The sequence below is a fragment of the Squalius cephalus genome (genome assembly GCF_949319135.1).
Source record: "Squalius cephalus genome assembly, chromosome: 10".
Lineage (NCBI taxonomy): Eukaryota > Metazoa > Chordata > Actinopteri > Cypriniformes > Leuciscidae > Squalius > Squalius cephalus.
In genome coordinates, this window is record NC_137131.1 from 6,513,826 (window position 1) to 6,529,199 (window position 15,374).

The 15,374-nt window shown below is 39.1% G+C and overlaps 1 protein-coding gene across 5 annotated transcripts; it reads right to left on the minus strand.

Moving 5' to 3' along the window:
• Positions 1–4,254: 4,254 nt before the first annotated feature.
• On the minus strand, positions 4,255–12,901 carry wnt2ba (wingless-type MMTV integration site family, member 2Ba). 5 transcript variants are annotated; one of them, XR_013822552.1, is made up of 6 exons: positions 12,431–12,895; positions 8,521–8,741; positions 6,500–6,777; positions 6,165–6,382; positions 5,021–5,282; positions 4,255–4,931 (listed from the first exon to the last, which is right to left on the minus strand). XR_013822552.1 is itself a non-coding variant. In XM_079883972.1 (6 exons), the coding sequence occupies exons 1-5, from the start codon at positions 12,583–12,585 to the stop codon at positions 5,053–5,055; spliced, it is 1,149 nt and encodes a 382-aa protein (XP_079740098.1). In that variant the 5' UTR covers positions 12,586–12,895; the 3' UTR covers positions 4,255–4,931; positions 5,021–5,052. The 5 variants fall into 5 exon arrangements, 4 of the variants coding, with proteins under 4 accessions (XP_079740098.1, XP_079740097.1, XP_079740099.1 ...); XM_079883972.1 differs by having other exon boundaries at positions 6,118–6,382; XM_079883971.1 differs by having other exon boundaries at positions 4,255–5,282; positions 6,118–6,382; positions 12,431–12,901.
• Between the last annotated feature and the right edge of the window lie 2,473 nt (positions 12,902–15,374).

Genomic DNA, 15,374 nt, shown 5'->3' on the forward strand with positions numbered 1-15,374 from the left:
AAATTCGTATGAATTTTTATGATCTCATTCGTACATTTTCATATGATCTGCTCACGTCCCACTGGTGGTGGGGTCAGTGCCGGTCTCGAGTCCCACGGAGGAGCTCCGGGAGGATAAAAGGAGTGAAGACAGTGAATGATGAGAGAGGAAACGCTTATGTTGTGTTTTATTATGTTTATATGCAGCAGTCCTTGAGGGGCTGCCGCTTTACTTTAGTTTTGTTTGTTTACTTTTGGATTCAGATTTATGTTTAATGTTTGCCGGTTCCTGCCTCTTCCTTCCCTGAACACAAACCTTGCTACAGTTTTTTTTGTATGATTCAAACTGTACAAATTCGCTACCATTTCACCAAAGTGTAAAATAATAACATTTTCTCATGAGATCAGGTTAGCCTTATCTATGGACTAGAGCAGGGGTGCCCAATCCTGCTCCTGGCGATCGACTGTCCTGCACAGTTCATCTCCAACCCTAATCAAACACACCTGCCTTTAATTTTCAAGTGATCCTGACGTGCTCTGAAGACCTTAATTGGTTGCTTCAGGTGTGTTTGATTAGGGTTGGAGATGAACTGTGCAGGACAGTCGATCGCCAGGAGCAGGATTGGGCACCCCTGGACTAGAGTATTATACATATGGGTGGGCCAGTAAGCAATCACCTAGCAACTGCATAGCAACACCCTGACAACCACCCACAGCAACCTAGTATATGCACAAGGTGTTCTTGTTGCTATGTGGGCGTAGGTGTGGTCAGGATGGGTGACAGACCGTTGTAATGTGGTTGCTAATGTGTTTTGGGTAATTGCTAGACCGTTGCTATCTCGTTGTTAAAGCATTCTAGGTGGTTGCTAGAATACTGCTATTTGGTTCCTGCAATTGCATAGCAACGTATCAACCTATATACACACAGAGATTCTGATAGGGTGTTCTAGGTGGATGCTAGAACATTACTATGATGTTCTGGGTGGTTGTCAGAGCATTACTATGTGGCTGCATTGTTATACTGTTGCTAAGGTGTTCTGGGTGGTTGCTAGTATTGCTATTCGGTTGCTAGGATTTTCTGGGTTGTTGCTAAGGTGTTGCTCCCACATCTCTTCATGGATCTCACCATAGATATGTATACGTAAATTCCACATACACGCCAGCCATCTTGGAACTGTCAGCGTGTTATGTATTAACTCAATATTACAGAGTTTTAAACTATGGTAGTCTCGCATAGCCAGACCTTCAGACTGACAGCAGAAGGTCTGGACTCCATCGCAGCTTTTCTTGGCCAAGGAACGAGTTTGACTGACATGTGACGCAACCAATCACAGTTTGTTATATTCCACCTCATGTTTTGGGGCGTGCCAATATAATGTCGATGTCCCTACAATAACAGATGCCTTCGTCATGTTGTTATGTGTTAGTTAAGCAAAATCGTCTGTTGAAGTCTATTGCAGATATAGATATTCATACATACGCCTAACTATGTTTGCAGACGCACAGTCAATTTGCTCTCGAATTTTCACAGACCGGGTTTGACCGTTCCAATATGGCGGTCAACTAACGTATAGCGGCCCATAGAAACAGCCGCTAAGAGGAATCTATGTGTATATAAATATCTATGGATCTCACTCCTCCTTACATCTTTAAACAAAAACGAAAGCCTTTGGTGCTCCCCACAGGAGTGCTGCTGTGCCTCTGTTTTGCATTGAAAGTTTTAGAAGAGCTACATTCTTGCCAGCTGACTCACAAGATAAGAGTTTTTATGTGTTAATCCCAAGCCGGCGGCCTGGTAAGCTCCATCTGACAGCAAGCGTGCTAACGCTCGCACCCACTCGCTTCTGGGAGCCAAGCCACACTCGTCCCTAAAGGTCACGTATATATAACGCTTATCTCCCCTATAAATCTGCCCTCAAGACCAAACACTTGCTCTGGATCTGTGGACTAAAGCCTACAGTGGGAAGTTCACAGTACCCAATGCAGCATTCCTGTATGAGCAAGGGTATTTGTAGGGATGGCGTTTAAGTCGTGGTTTAAAGTACAATTTCAGTATTTTATGTATATTTTAAATATTTTCTAATACTTATATATTTATATTTTGCTTGTGATAAACCCATCACTTTTATGCTAAGAGCTTGTGGATGGTAGCCAGGGCGTTGCTATATATTTGCTAAGGTGTTCTGAGTGTGTTGCTAGGTTACAGTATACAGTTTCTAGGGTGTTTTGGGTGGTTGCCAGGGCATTTCTACGGAGTTCCCAAGGTGTTCTGAAGGGTTTTCACTGTGTGTTGCTATGTGGTTGCGGTCACATAAAGAATCCACTTAATGCCACATTCAGTATTGTTTGCCATGTGATGTGAACATTTTAATAAAAATAGTTTACAAAAGTAATAGCACACCTCTCCTCAACACATTTTCATGATTTAAGGCAACATTCAGGTCCGCAGCACAAAAGGTTATGCGCTGAAGTGTAACATTTAGGGTCATGGAGTTTGAAAAACTCATTCTTAATAATTGCATGCCTTTGCCTATATCACTTCATTGAATTTTTAAGCGTCATTTGAACCTTACCCTGTACCCTAATATGAAAGTTTTAAAGGATATAATTGTTCAAGTTTTTTCAACTTTGAAACAGCTGGTTTGTTTTCAGCATAACAAGATCGTTATCTTGGACAATTGACTGAAAGTGAATGCAGTTGTAAGGACCACACACACATTGGGCTCTGAGGACTGGTCATGTGACTCGATGAATATACACAAAGTCCTCTCCAAAGAACAAAAAGTTGTGAATGCTATTTTAGCTTTCAGCGCCTTGACTCTATCAATATGTCCTTGTACGGATTAGTGCGCTAATTAAAATGTTAGCCGATTCTGTTTAGGAACATGCATAAATTTCAACACTAACCACATAGTGGTTACACACTGCCAAGGGGGTAATTTTACAATGTTCAAAAGTAAACATACTCTGACATGTTTTCCACAAGTCTTTCTCAACACAGAAGTTTTTCTGGCACAGACAAGGTGTGAGGTGGAACTGTTGAACAACGGAAAACATAATCAGACTAGCTGTGGGAAATTTCTGACATTCCACAATTGGAAAAATGTATCTTTGGATGCAATGCTGAAAATGAAGTAACAATAGAGAGCTATTGGCTCACTTTGAGACTTCAATCTTGATATAAGAATTACAGAGCCAAAAGCAAATCTGAGCAGCTCTGGCTTACAACATGACACCAATTAGAATGGCTTGAGATCAGAATCACTTCTGTGCGGGATCCAAAATTAACACTCGCTGAATGCCAAAAATCAGTAAACAATGGCTTTGGCCAGTTAATAAAGCTAAAAAAATTAGTTTTTTTTAGGAACTGCAACATTATACATGGTTTAATTCAAGCAGTGAGAATGATCATCTGAATGTTTATTATATAAGTGACGTTTGGAATTCTAATCAATGACATATCAATCTGTCTATTAATGTTGGAAAGTTAAAATAATTGTATTGTGAAGCTAAAGTTAATTTCATTATTTAGGCTAATTAAATAAATATTTGTTTAAAAATATATGCATAATTTTTTTCCCCTTTTTTTTAAAGAATTTTGTGGCAATTTTATATATAATGGTCAAAAAAAAAAACACTTGTATAGCAACGGCTTTCCATTTTGGTCTCTTTCGCCAATGACATTTTGTACAATGACAAAATAAGCTTGCATGGCCTTTACCTGACAAAGTTTCAGGTTGCTTTAGATTAATGGGGCCATCATTTTGGACACTGGCATTACCGACCAGCATGACAACCCGAGCGCTTCATTCACTCATCCATCTTAACAGCAAATTTAGAAACAACCATGTTGTCAAACCAAGGTGCTTCATTCAGACCAACAAAATAAATGGCGAAGAATGCGAGTCATGCTAACCTAACTATTTTTACTGCTCAATCTCAGTAAGCTGCCGTCTTATTTTAGCAATGATTTGGCATTTAGTGTGGGTTTTACATGAGGACATAAGTATGAAGCAAGCAGTAATACATTCAGAGTGGCCATGTGGCTTCAGTCATTTTTCAAAGTAGCTATTGTTTCATGCACATAATATCTTGAAGGTATCTTGTTTAGTTGCTACTGACTGCCTCAACCTAAACTAAAAGTATTTTCAAAGACTTGATGCTTGAAGCATTGCAAACTCTGATTACAAACACTTTCATTCTCAGATACTAATCTAGCCATCAGATTTGAGTGTACAATTTCATATGTTGCGTGCATCATGAACAGTTTATAGTCTGATGGTTTGGACTTTTTATTTCAGTAAACATCACATTTCAATGAGAAATCCATCAGAGAAAATATTGACTTGATCGTAGATCCAAACAAAAATGCTCATATTTGAAGGGATGTTTAAGTGCTTAGGTATTAAAAAAGATAACTAGAAATGAAATATATTTCTCTGATATACAATGACAATGGTATATGTGTCATGATGATACATTGATCATTGATCTTATTCTTTCGTGCACAAGTTGAGTATTAAAATCATGGTCCATGAAGTAAATGAAGGGTTACTCAGTTATCACTGTTTAACAATATTTTTTACAGCGCCCTTCAAAGTATCATTTTGGACAATTAAATGGAATTATTCTTGGCGTGAAATGCGATTTATTGCTATGTTTTTTAGGAAGCTTGATGCTGTGTACATTGTTCTTTCCCTAAAGCTCCATTATTGCATTTATCACAGCTGTCCAAAAACATAATTCGATGTATATAGGCACACATATTATCAGTTAAAGGTGTTTTACAGTTTGAAAATAGTGAAAGAATTGTGTCCTGATCACAGTTCGTTCAATAAAACACCAGACAATGCCCATTGTATAATTTCCCATGACACCCACCGTCTACCAGTGCCCCAGACTGGCCTGTGATCACTGCGCTTGCATCATTGAAGGCGAATAAAGTTCAGGGTTCTGCAAGTGGAGATCAGAGCGTTATAGTCATAAACTACACATCCTGCAATGCATTGGCCCACTTTAAAAACCTGAGAACAGAAAAGCACCAGTAGCTGCTGATTGGTTACGATCACGGCAGTCAAGTCAAATCGAGCCAGTCGGGTTTCTTATGTGGTTTACAGGTGTGGACGTCCACAGTTTCCTCACAGTCCCTGCACTCGACAGCGCAGCACCATTTGAACTTGCACTCGCATTTGGTCACCCGTTTTACACGGGTGGTGTCGTACCCGCGGCCGCAGCACATGACCTCGCAGCCGTCCATGCCTCTGGAAGACTTGTTGCACACCCGTCCTGCTGTGCCCAGAGAACCTGAAATATAAATGCCGGTCTTTTCAGTTACAGTAGTAAAATTATTCCATTGTGAGTCAATAGGCCAAACGTCTTTTCTGAGATCAGGACCTTTACAGAAATGTACCATTCTGCCCCAAAACCAAAAAAAGAAACAAATTATAATAAAACAAAAAATCGAAACGTTATTTATATTTAATAAAAGCATGCAAAATCAAGCATATTTTAGGACCTATTTTAAGACTTATTTTGCATTAAGACTTTACGTTTATTGGAACTGAGAAATAAAAATCATTAAAATATTGGGACTTTTTGTAGTAGTTCTATATTCTGGTAGTTCTCATTAGATTGTCATTACTATAATAATTTTTTATAAATTTAATACATTTAAATGATTACTGTATTGCAGAAAAAAATACTTAATAATTTGCATGTAAATGAGTGTAACAATTAGAATTTAATGTATTTTTTTTTCCATTGCAGTATTACAAATTGGATAAATGTGCTTAATACTGTAACAATGCAAAATCTAAATAGTCCTTAAATTGAAATATTACTTTTTTTTGTAAATTTTGCCCAGTTAAGGTCCTTGCACACTGAGTCCGAAATTTTCGTATGCTTTTTTTTGTATTCGTCATTCGGTGGCTCTGAATTGTCAAAACACCTCTCAAAATGCTTGCCACGGATGCAAAAAATGCAGAAAATGACTTTTTTATGACGGACAAAAGTTTCTGAGGCAGTGTGTAAACGTGATTGACACAATGTGAAGTTATATTTATTTTTTTTATGTACGAAAATTTCGCGAATTTTGGACTCAAAAACAAAAACACTCAACACTCAGCTCTTTGTTGCTTACCCGCTGATCGGTCCATTAGGCAATAGTCTGGAGAGTTCTCAACGTACACTAGATCGTTTTTGGTTGTTCTCTTGTATTCCCGGTCTGCAACCATGAAGCCTGTACCATCCTGGTTCATCACGACCTCCACAGCAGTATTGTACTTCTTTCTCAAGTAGTCCCCTGTTCGCCGGAAATCAGTCATAGCCAACCAGCATGTCCTGAGAGCACATGACCCACTGACTCCATGACACTTGCATTCAGTCTTCATAAAACGCTTGACTGCCTAGAGAAAACAAAACTCAGCCCATGACCTATGAACCACTCCATAACCCAGATTAAAAAGTTAAAAGTTTTTATAATTAGCTTGCTGATTCCCCCATTTGAGAATCTTGACACTTACCATTCTCCCACAGCGGTTGTTGTGCAGATTCATCAGTGCTCTGGCATCTTTGACCATCCTCTCTCTGGCATCCACAAAAGCTTTGGCAAACTTGATACCGTAGTTAATGTTGTCGCTACAGCCGCCCCAGTCGAAGTCCCCTTCTTCATCGCTGGCTCGGCCTCTCCTGTGTGTGTCGCAGCCGCAGATCTTCAGCTCTCCTTGACTGCATGCTCTGGTGATGGCATAAACTACGCCCGCAGAGGATATTGCATAAACGAATGCTGTTTCACGGCTACCTGATGGAGGAGAAAAATCTTCATATTAGCATGCTAAAAATGTGGTACAGTTCTGTGCTTCTAGTGTATAATTTCAGTGCCAAATGGGTTATGCACACTGTCTCATGTTGACTTCAGGGTGCTTTCACACTGGCAGTTTAGTTTGAAACGGGTCACGGTTCGCATGAAAAATTATTAATGTGAAAGCTGTCATGTGGACACATGAGCGCACCGGGTAATGAACGTAAGAGGTGATCGGAGTTAGTTTGCACTGGAACTGTGGCGTGATTTGCATGAATGTGAAAGCAACTCGCACTTGGGTGCGCACTTGTTCAGGAAGTAAAGCAACCTGTGCATGTGTTTTAGTCGAGAATGATATCATTGATTCAACAAAACACATGTAGGGGATGACAGTGGTGATGATTTACCTTGGAGACGCGTGAGAGTGAGCATGTGTAACCAGTCCTACTCCTCCTGCTCCAAGCGGGACTCGAAATCTGGCATGGGAGGCGGGAGCGATAACGCTAAGGACGCTAAAGACCGCAGCCACTAGCGCACCTCTTGAGATCAGGGGAGTGAGGTTTACATGCACAGCTGTTACATGCAGTGTCATTATGTAGAGCGAGTGCAATCAGAGCAGCAAATGAATGGCTCGCAATCCGCTGTCTCCTCAAAAAGTCAGTTTGCAAGCAGCAGAAAGCCATGTTCATGTGATGCACATACAGTAAACCCAAGCGTCATTCACTCTGCTGCGCATATTAGCACCAAATTAATACAAAAACACATATACTGACCTGCGTTCTACTTTCTGTCATGCGCTGTGCATGTTTTTGATGATGAAAGATGAATGCAGATGCACCAGGGTTCAATAGAATCAAGTGAGTGTGAAACCAGACAATCGCACAAACGTGCCCAATGTGAAAGACCCCTTTATGCCAACCTACGACTGGCTTACTTGTCAGAAAGTGTTTTAACATTAAAAAAGTAACTTTTCAGTAGTTTTAAAAGAGACTAGCAAGCTGATGAGGTGTAATGCTCTTAATATGATGTTAAATCCACTGTGCTTTTGTTATATCAACTCTCTAACATCATCTGTAGATTTAAGCTCCTTGGCTGAAATAAGTGCGGGAGGCCACCCTACAGCTTTCTAACATTGGACTGATTCAAGCTGACACTCCTTCACCTTTAGTTTCTTTGGTCGATTGCACTCATAGCCTTGAGGTGTGTTTTTTTGCCAAAGTAGCGCAAAATGACCCCTATTTTGCTCATTTTCCTCCTCCAGCTCACGCACTGAGCCAGAACTGAGGGTGATATGTCAAAAAGAGCAGCTTTGTCTGTCTGCCAGAGTCATCTGCACAAATATTTACATCTCCTATTACTGTTTATACATCACCCTGTAGAGAACCCCCTCCGACTAGCCACTTGTATTTGGAGAACATCCACTCTCTCTCAGACTTTCTCCTATTCTTGCGGAGACCTTTTTGTCCCTACCAGCATGTAAAGCTGTAATGCATTTACTGTATCAAATAGTGCTAGGCGGTATACCAGTGCAAAATATGCTTTCTTATATCTTTCTTTTGTTTTTGGTGTGGCTCTGACATGTTCATGACAGGTTGGGTGAGATTCAACTCTGCACACAGCTTTATTTGAACTAACAGTTTGATACTTTATGAAATATGGGTTTTTTAAATATGATACAGGGTTGCATAGTTCATGTCTTATTATTACTATATGATGATGATGAAGTGTAGCATAAATACTGACTGCGCAACATGACACGGCCGAACACAGTGCGGTCTCGCTCCAGCGTGCTGCAGTTCCAGCGATGGTGTCGGAACTGGTGCTGGCATTCTCGGATCCACTCTTTGGCTCCCTCTCCGATGGATTGCATGAGGTCTGGGTGTCTTTGGCAGAGTTGCCTCTGTTTGTTCACCAGCCCTGGAATGTTGTCGCATATGACCCGTGCACCTAATGCACCAATGTACCTGCAGAAACAAACAGATACATTGTTGACTAAGCATCTGACAAATGAATAATTGTAGTTTTCCATTGCAGTAGTTGGCAGTCTTGTGATAAGAAATAATCTTGTAATGCATAATTGAATCCATCCCACTTGAACATCAGAAAATGACTTAGTCTTCTCTTCTGGGTCATCTTTATTGGAGACCAAACCCTCAAAGTTCATGTTAGCCACTAGTTTGGCACACTTTTTTTTTTATTAGTTTTTACGTAAGCCACACTTTAACACACGGTTCTTTGGAATGCTTGATTCTCACTTGTCAATCATTCAGCGGTCAAATATGTTTGCGTAAAGACCACTTAATTGAATAACTGTCTGTTTTCCCAGGCAACAATTTCCTGTTGTACTAGTTTCTTCTCACATAATTTCAACTTAAATCAATATTTCATGCCCATTTCTTTGTGATAATGATACCCCTATGATATTTTACTGTCAGCAAAAATGTTTTCCTCAAGGAGTCTTAAAGAGATAGTTCACCTAAAATAAACTTCCAGGCCAATCTCATGATAAAACGTAACTATCACAATTTTTACGAAGTGATTAGTACGAGTGTAAGATTTTTATTTATATTTTTAAGCGTATGAATGTTCTACCTCTAATCTAAACCGTCAATGAGGCGACATGAGGACGACATGAGGTTGTATGAATTCAAATGAATTAGCTACCAATTCACCAAAATGTAAAATAGTTACGAATTGCCATGCTAAAATTCTATCATCACATACTCAACCTTCATGTCCAAACCTGTATGACTTTCTTTCTGCTGTGGAACACAAAAGAAGATGTTTAAAAAAAAAATCAGGCAAAGAAAGTCAATGGGGTCCAATGTTTTTGTTCCAACGAAGAAAGAAGTCATACAGGTTTGGAAGGTGAGTAAATCATTTTTGGATAAACTATCCCTTAAAGGACTATTTCTTACTCCATAATTTAGGACATTCCAGCATGTCCTATTTCCTATTGTTCTGTGTTGAAAAAATGCAAAAGATTTGCCATTCTGGTATTGATATTTGTGTTGCAGGTGTAGCATTTTCCTATCCTACACTTTCTGTTGAAGCGCAGCACACAGACACCTTCAGCGAAGTTTACGCTGTGCTCACGCGCCCTTGTCTCCTTCCCGGATCTCGTTCTCCAGTCAGTCGTGTCTGGGTTTGTGTGACAGCACTCCGTACAAACCTACTGAACAATTTCCACTCCTCTTATGGCTGTCCCTGTCCCTATCGCTCTCCCTCTCTCTCTCTCTCTCTCTCTCTCTCTCTCTATCTCTCTCTCTCTCATACTGACATACTAGTGCAAACATAAGACCCAATGAAAGACTTATTCCTCTCGCTATAGCATCCATGGGAGGGCCTGGTATTGCCGGCTTTGCACGGTTGCCCTGTTGATCCTTGACACACAGAAACACAATCTCGCTCTGCCTCTCTGTTCCAGAACACTTATCAGCTGCATGCGGCCGGGATTGGGAAAGGCTGCTGCACGTGAGCCAGAAAACCGCTACGCGTGAATTGATTGCAACGATGACAACAATCCCCATAACTGTATAAATTACCATAGGAACTGAGAGATATTTATCACCACTGACTCACATGGATTTGGGCATGCCGCCATGGCTGTCTTGCGGACTCATGCCGTCGAATCCCCGCTGCCTTGTTGAGGGCAAAAGGGGCCATACGTATAGTTATTTCAACAGAGATTATACAAATGATAACCCTCCTTTTCCCATTCATGAAATACTGTATTATTGTCTTATCGTGTGCGTTTGAGAGAAACCGAGCATTCATTTTAATTGAAAGTATCAAAAAATAGCGTGGACTGAGATTATGGTGTTTACTCAGCTGTGGGGCACTAGGCAGTGTGCTGACTATGTTGATATTGCTACCTCTGAGACGTGATGGGGAACTTTTGAATGCTGCAATTAGACGTTTTTAAGGCGAAGTCTGCCATTGTGTCATCATGTCTGCTGTTATACAATGAAGAAATGGAGATGAAAAGCAATAACTTCTGAACCAAGTCACTTCAGATCTATATCCTAGCAAGTGTGTTTATATGGTGTGTTAGCAGCACACAAGTAGGTCTGCTGATCCAGCCAAGACCTGTTATAGAACAGTCTGTAATGTGTTGATCAATGTCAGGTTAAGACATCAGACTCCTCTGTCTTTACTAACAATTGCTCTGACAAATGATTAAACACAGTACTGTGTGCATTTCTGCCAGGCATCGAGAGCTAATTTTCTCTCTTCTTTCTTGGTCTCAATTTATCTGACTTTTTCACTAATATTAGTATGATACCTTTTTACTATTTTTTAATTTTTTAGAACTTTTCATTTGTCATTAAATATACCTAACTATAACTGTACATCACTCTTCCTTCATTGTTAAGCTCTGGACTATGAATGGAATTGGTCTAGACTCAAGAAGAAGAAGAAAAACAACACACACACACATGTTTGGTTAACTATCTTTGTGGGGACTCTCAATAGACGTAATGGTTTTATACTGTACAAACTGTATATTCTATCCCCTTACACTAAACCTACCCATCACAGAAAACTTTCTGCACTTCTACATTTTCAAAAAAACTAATTCAGTATGATTTATAAGCTTGTTTCCTCATGGGCATCTCAATTTAGGTCCCCACGGTGACACGAGTCCCCATGAGTCTATGCGCATTCAGATTGAAGTCCCCACCGGGATAGAAAAACATGTACACAAACACACACACACATATATGAATGCTTATATATGCTTTTTACATTATTTTTAAGTCAATTTAGACTGTAATTAAATTAATTTAGACTGAATATAAATGTATATTTATGTTCCCTGAAAAACAGGTTTTATTAGTAAAAAAATATATTTTTTATTATTATCATTATTTAGACATGCATGGTTTAAATTTTTGGTACTATAAATAAATTTTAATCTCAAAATCCTAAAGAAATGCTACTGTATTTCTTGTACTTTCTAGATGATGAAACTTGTGACTTTCTGCTGGGTGGATCATAAAACTGAAAAATAACAAAATCACGTTGAGTCAACAAAAGGACGTGAGTCACATCTAGAGATGGAAAGAACTTGAGTTGGAATATTAATTAGAATGGCAGGAAGAGAAATTTACTGAACTGCAATGCAAAGAAATGTAAGCCAGTTAATGCATTCTGGGAAATGACGTATACAAAAGTACCCTGATATACAAAAGTGAATGTATCATATGATGATAAGCTAAATACAAATTTAAATACAAGTTTTTTTTATCTCGATAAACTTTGCTTTTCTAGTTAAAAATTAGTCATATGCATTTCTTTGAATTTCACTTAATTTAAAATTTACTTTTACTTCCTCATACTAATCTATTAATTTCCATGATAATTTGGAGAGATCCTGGTGTGATCAATCGAGATCCTACCGGATAAACTGAAATTCCAATTTTTAGTGTTTTAATTAACGATTCTTGTTTTGATTGTTCCCAAACTGAAATACAAATTCAGTGAGTGTACTTTTAGGAATGGGTAAATTACGGTGAACAACCTAATACTAGCTATCTGACAACAACAGTTCTATTAGTTTTATTTTAGGTCTTTAAAATGTATCTCGAAAAGAAAACGAACCAGTGCCATGCTCTTGTGCCACTTTAAATAAATAATTAGAAACACCTACCACCAAGACGAGTCCACACTGGGAGTAAACATGAGCAGCATTAGGATAAAGAGCCGGTAAATCCGGTGAGCGCTGCCGCTCGGTTCACGGCGTGACAGAAATCCGTTACGCGCGCGCTGTCTGTCCCTGCATCCAAGTCCATCAAACTCTCGCATGTTGTACACGGGCAGTTTGTAAGGGGAAAAAATTATCCAAAAAAGAAAACGAAATGTCACAGGTTCATTACGGCTCTTGAGATACTGTATTCCTCATAATTCAAAACACTGTAGTTAATATCGATAAAGGTGAATGAAAACAGAAATATCCGACCATATAAAATATGCATTAGTATCCAAGTGAGTTCCTTTCACTCGAGCAGCAGGAGGAATCTGAAAATGTCTATGTTAAAATAGTTATCACGGTTCCTAATTGCGTCCGGACCGGTCCATTGGTTGAGGTACAGTAGGCTATCTGTCCCGCAGAATCAGATTCAGAGGGATATCTCTGGTTGGTGGGGGTGTCATTGGCTGGCGCTCATTGGCTGGAATCAGCACGAGGAGACGAGATGAATGAGCGCGCGTCAACACACATTTCCTGATGCTGTCACAGATAACAGCCGCGCTTTTCAACACACTGTCAGACGCTGAGGCGTTACTCTCACAACTTACAAAGAAGTAAACTATCGTTTTTGGACACTACAATAATGGTAAAACCATGACATTTTTGTAGTACCTTGGATTAACATAATAATATAAGTGTATGTCTTATTTAGTAATGCAATATTGCTATACCTTGCCGTGACTTAATTGTTCGAAAGTGTTTGGAAACTTAGGCTACACTTAAAATGTATGAATGGCTTCGCAATTATAACAAACAAACCAAGGTCCTCTTATTTTAAAAGCAGATAGCACAAGATCAATATTTAAAATAAAAATAAAAAAGAAGTATAGGCCTATGTTTAAATTAAACTGAAAATCTATCTATCTATCTATCTATCTATCTATCTATCTATCTATCTATCTATCTATCTATCTATCTATCTATCTATCTATCTATCTATCTATCTATCTATCTATCTGCCTTATAACATGCTTCAGTATATAATGTAATATCAGGCCAGACATCCAGTGTTTGTTTTGGTATCAACATGCCAAACTGGCCTGTGCAAGTCTATATATAACACAATGAATATCTTCTCAGCAAAGATAGTAGCCAGTGCTCATATGGGACGTGACATTGTAAATGTATATAATAACCCCACCTTGCTCATAAAATACACCACTGGTATTAAATGGAGGGGGAACTGTTTTACACACAGTAATGCACAGTAACCAACCAAGAGCTCCAGAGAGAATGCACTATCCTTTAGCTTCCTACCAAGATCATTAATGGATAAAATATGCACATTATGGGGATACGTTTTCATAGTATCCATTTTCTTTGAATGCCACTTATTTACTTATATTAAAAGAATATACAGTAAATATGTTGTATTAGAATTTTTTGAAAATACTTGGAGACAGACATTCACATATAGCCTACATATAGGCTATCTAGTACTAGATTACAGTATATAAGTCCTGTGCAAATTAATTAAAAATACATAGGTTCAAAAGTTTGCTAAGATTACTAACATTAAGTAGCTAGTACTTGCCTGCAGAACCACCACTAAATACTGATTAAATACCAAATCTATTTCCAAAGGTAGCTACTATTGGAGCTCATACAGTGCAGAGCATCACTTGTATCATTTTGTTGTCTCTAAACAGAGTATGACCAGAATACTTAACCCTTTGGGACCCAGGATGTGCACCAATAATTAGTGACATGTCCTTTCTGTACTGAGAGGTCAGTGCCCTCCCCTCCCCTGATCTAGAGGAGCTGGTGATTATAGCAGTGTGTGGGAGACAGATTTCACCAGGCCAGGCATGCGTCCCTGTCGGCCTCGCAACCTCGACCTACTGTCCCAAACAGGAATGTTAATTAGCAGCATCCACCAGAGGGGGTGACCATCCCCTGACACAGAGGACGTCTACAGATAAACCAATGTAGTCAGCAGAAATAGCAGCACTGATATTTTAAGGGACATTAAAGGAATAGTCAAAATTGAAACACTTCATTATTTATTCACACTCAGTACATAATGTAAAGAATGACAAATTCAAATTAGATTTTTATAGTAGCCTAGATTTCATTTATATTATATTAGATTGAATTTTTAAAATAGAAATTTAATTATATTTTTCAAGTTGTTGAACCCAGTTCTAAACTGAATAAGCAGTGAATTTGCGCTTGACTGGAACCTGGTAAGACCATTGTGACCAGGGGGGCAGAGTGGCACATACTTCATGCGTGTTTGCTTCGCTGTTTCCCGGGCCACACACACTCGCACACATATACACACACATAAAGAGGGGATTTAGGATTTAGGGAGAGGCTCCTGGCTGGTTAAACTGTGATCCCTGCTCCTGTTAGTCTCACATGGATGCTTGTGATGCATACACATTTTTCACACGCTTTGTCCCGAGTTTAAGACAGCAGATGCTGAAGATCTAAGGGTCAGTTGTGCTTTCATTATAACGTCAAAATGAGAATCATACATTGACATTGACTCATTTCTGAGTAAGTGTTTAAAGTCACCAATAAAAGCAAAATTGTTAACACTTATTTTTATGGAATATTTACTATAAATGATTAGTCTGTGCAAATCATTATTTATTTGTTTAAATTAATGTGCCCTTGTAATGTTTAATCGAAATAACTCTCTTACAGTGTCATCTCTTCTCTTCTCTGATGACGTGTTTACTGGCGCGAGGGCGGGACCACCTGTCACTCACATGAGATCGACCAATAGTAAACCACAACCATCCAATCAATTCCTCATGGACAAAATCAAGTCCCGCCCTACATTTTGCTTGTTTGAGATGCAGTTCCACTTGGATATACGTCAAAATAGGGAAGAAAC

Coding starts and splice junctions, on each gene's coding strand:
- wnt2ba (XM_079883971.1), bottom strand. CDS start 12,585: ATGCGAGAGTTTGATGGACTTGGATGCAGGGACAGACAGCGCGCGCGT. Junction 6,383..6,499: donor ACAACCGCTGTGGGAGAATG/GTAAGTGTCAAG, acceptor TGTTTTCTCTAG/GCAGTCAAGCGTTTTATGAA. Junction 5,283..6,117: donor CCTAATGGACCGATCAGCGG/GTAAGCAACAAA, acceptor TTTATATTTCAG/GTTCTCTGGGCACAGCAGGA.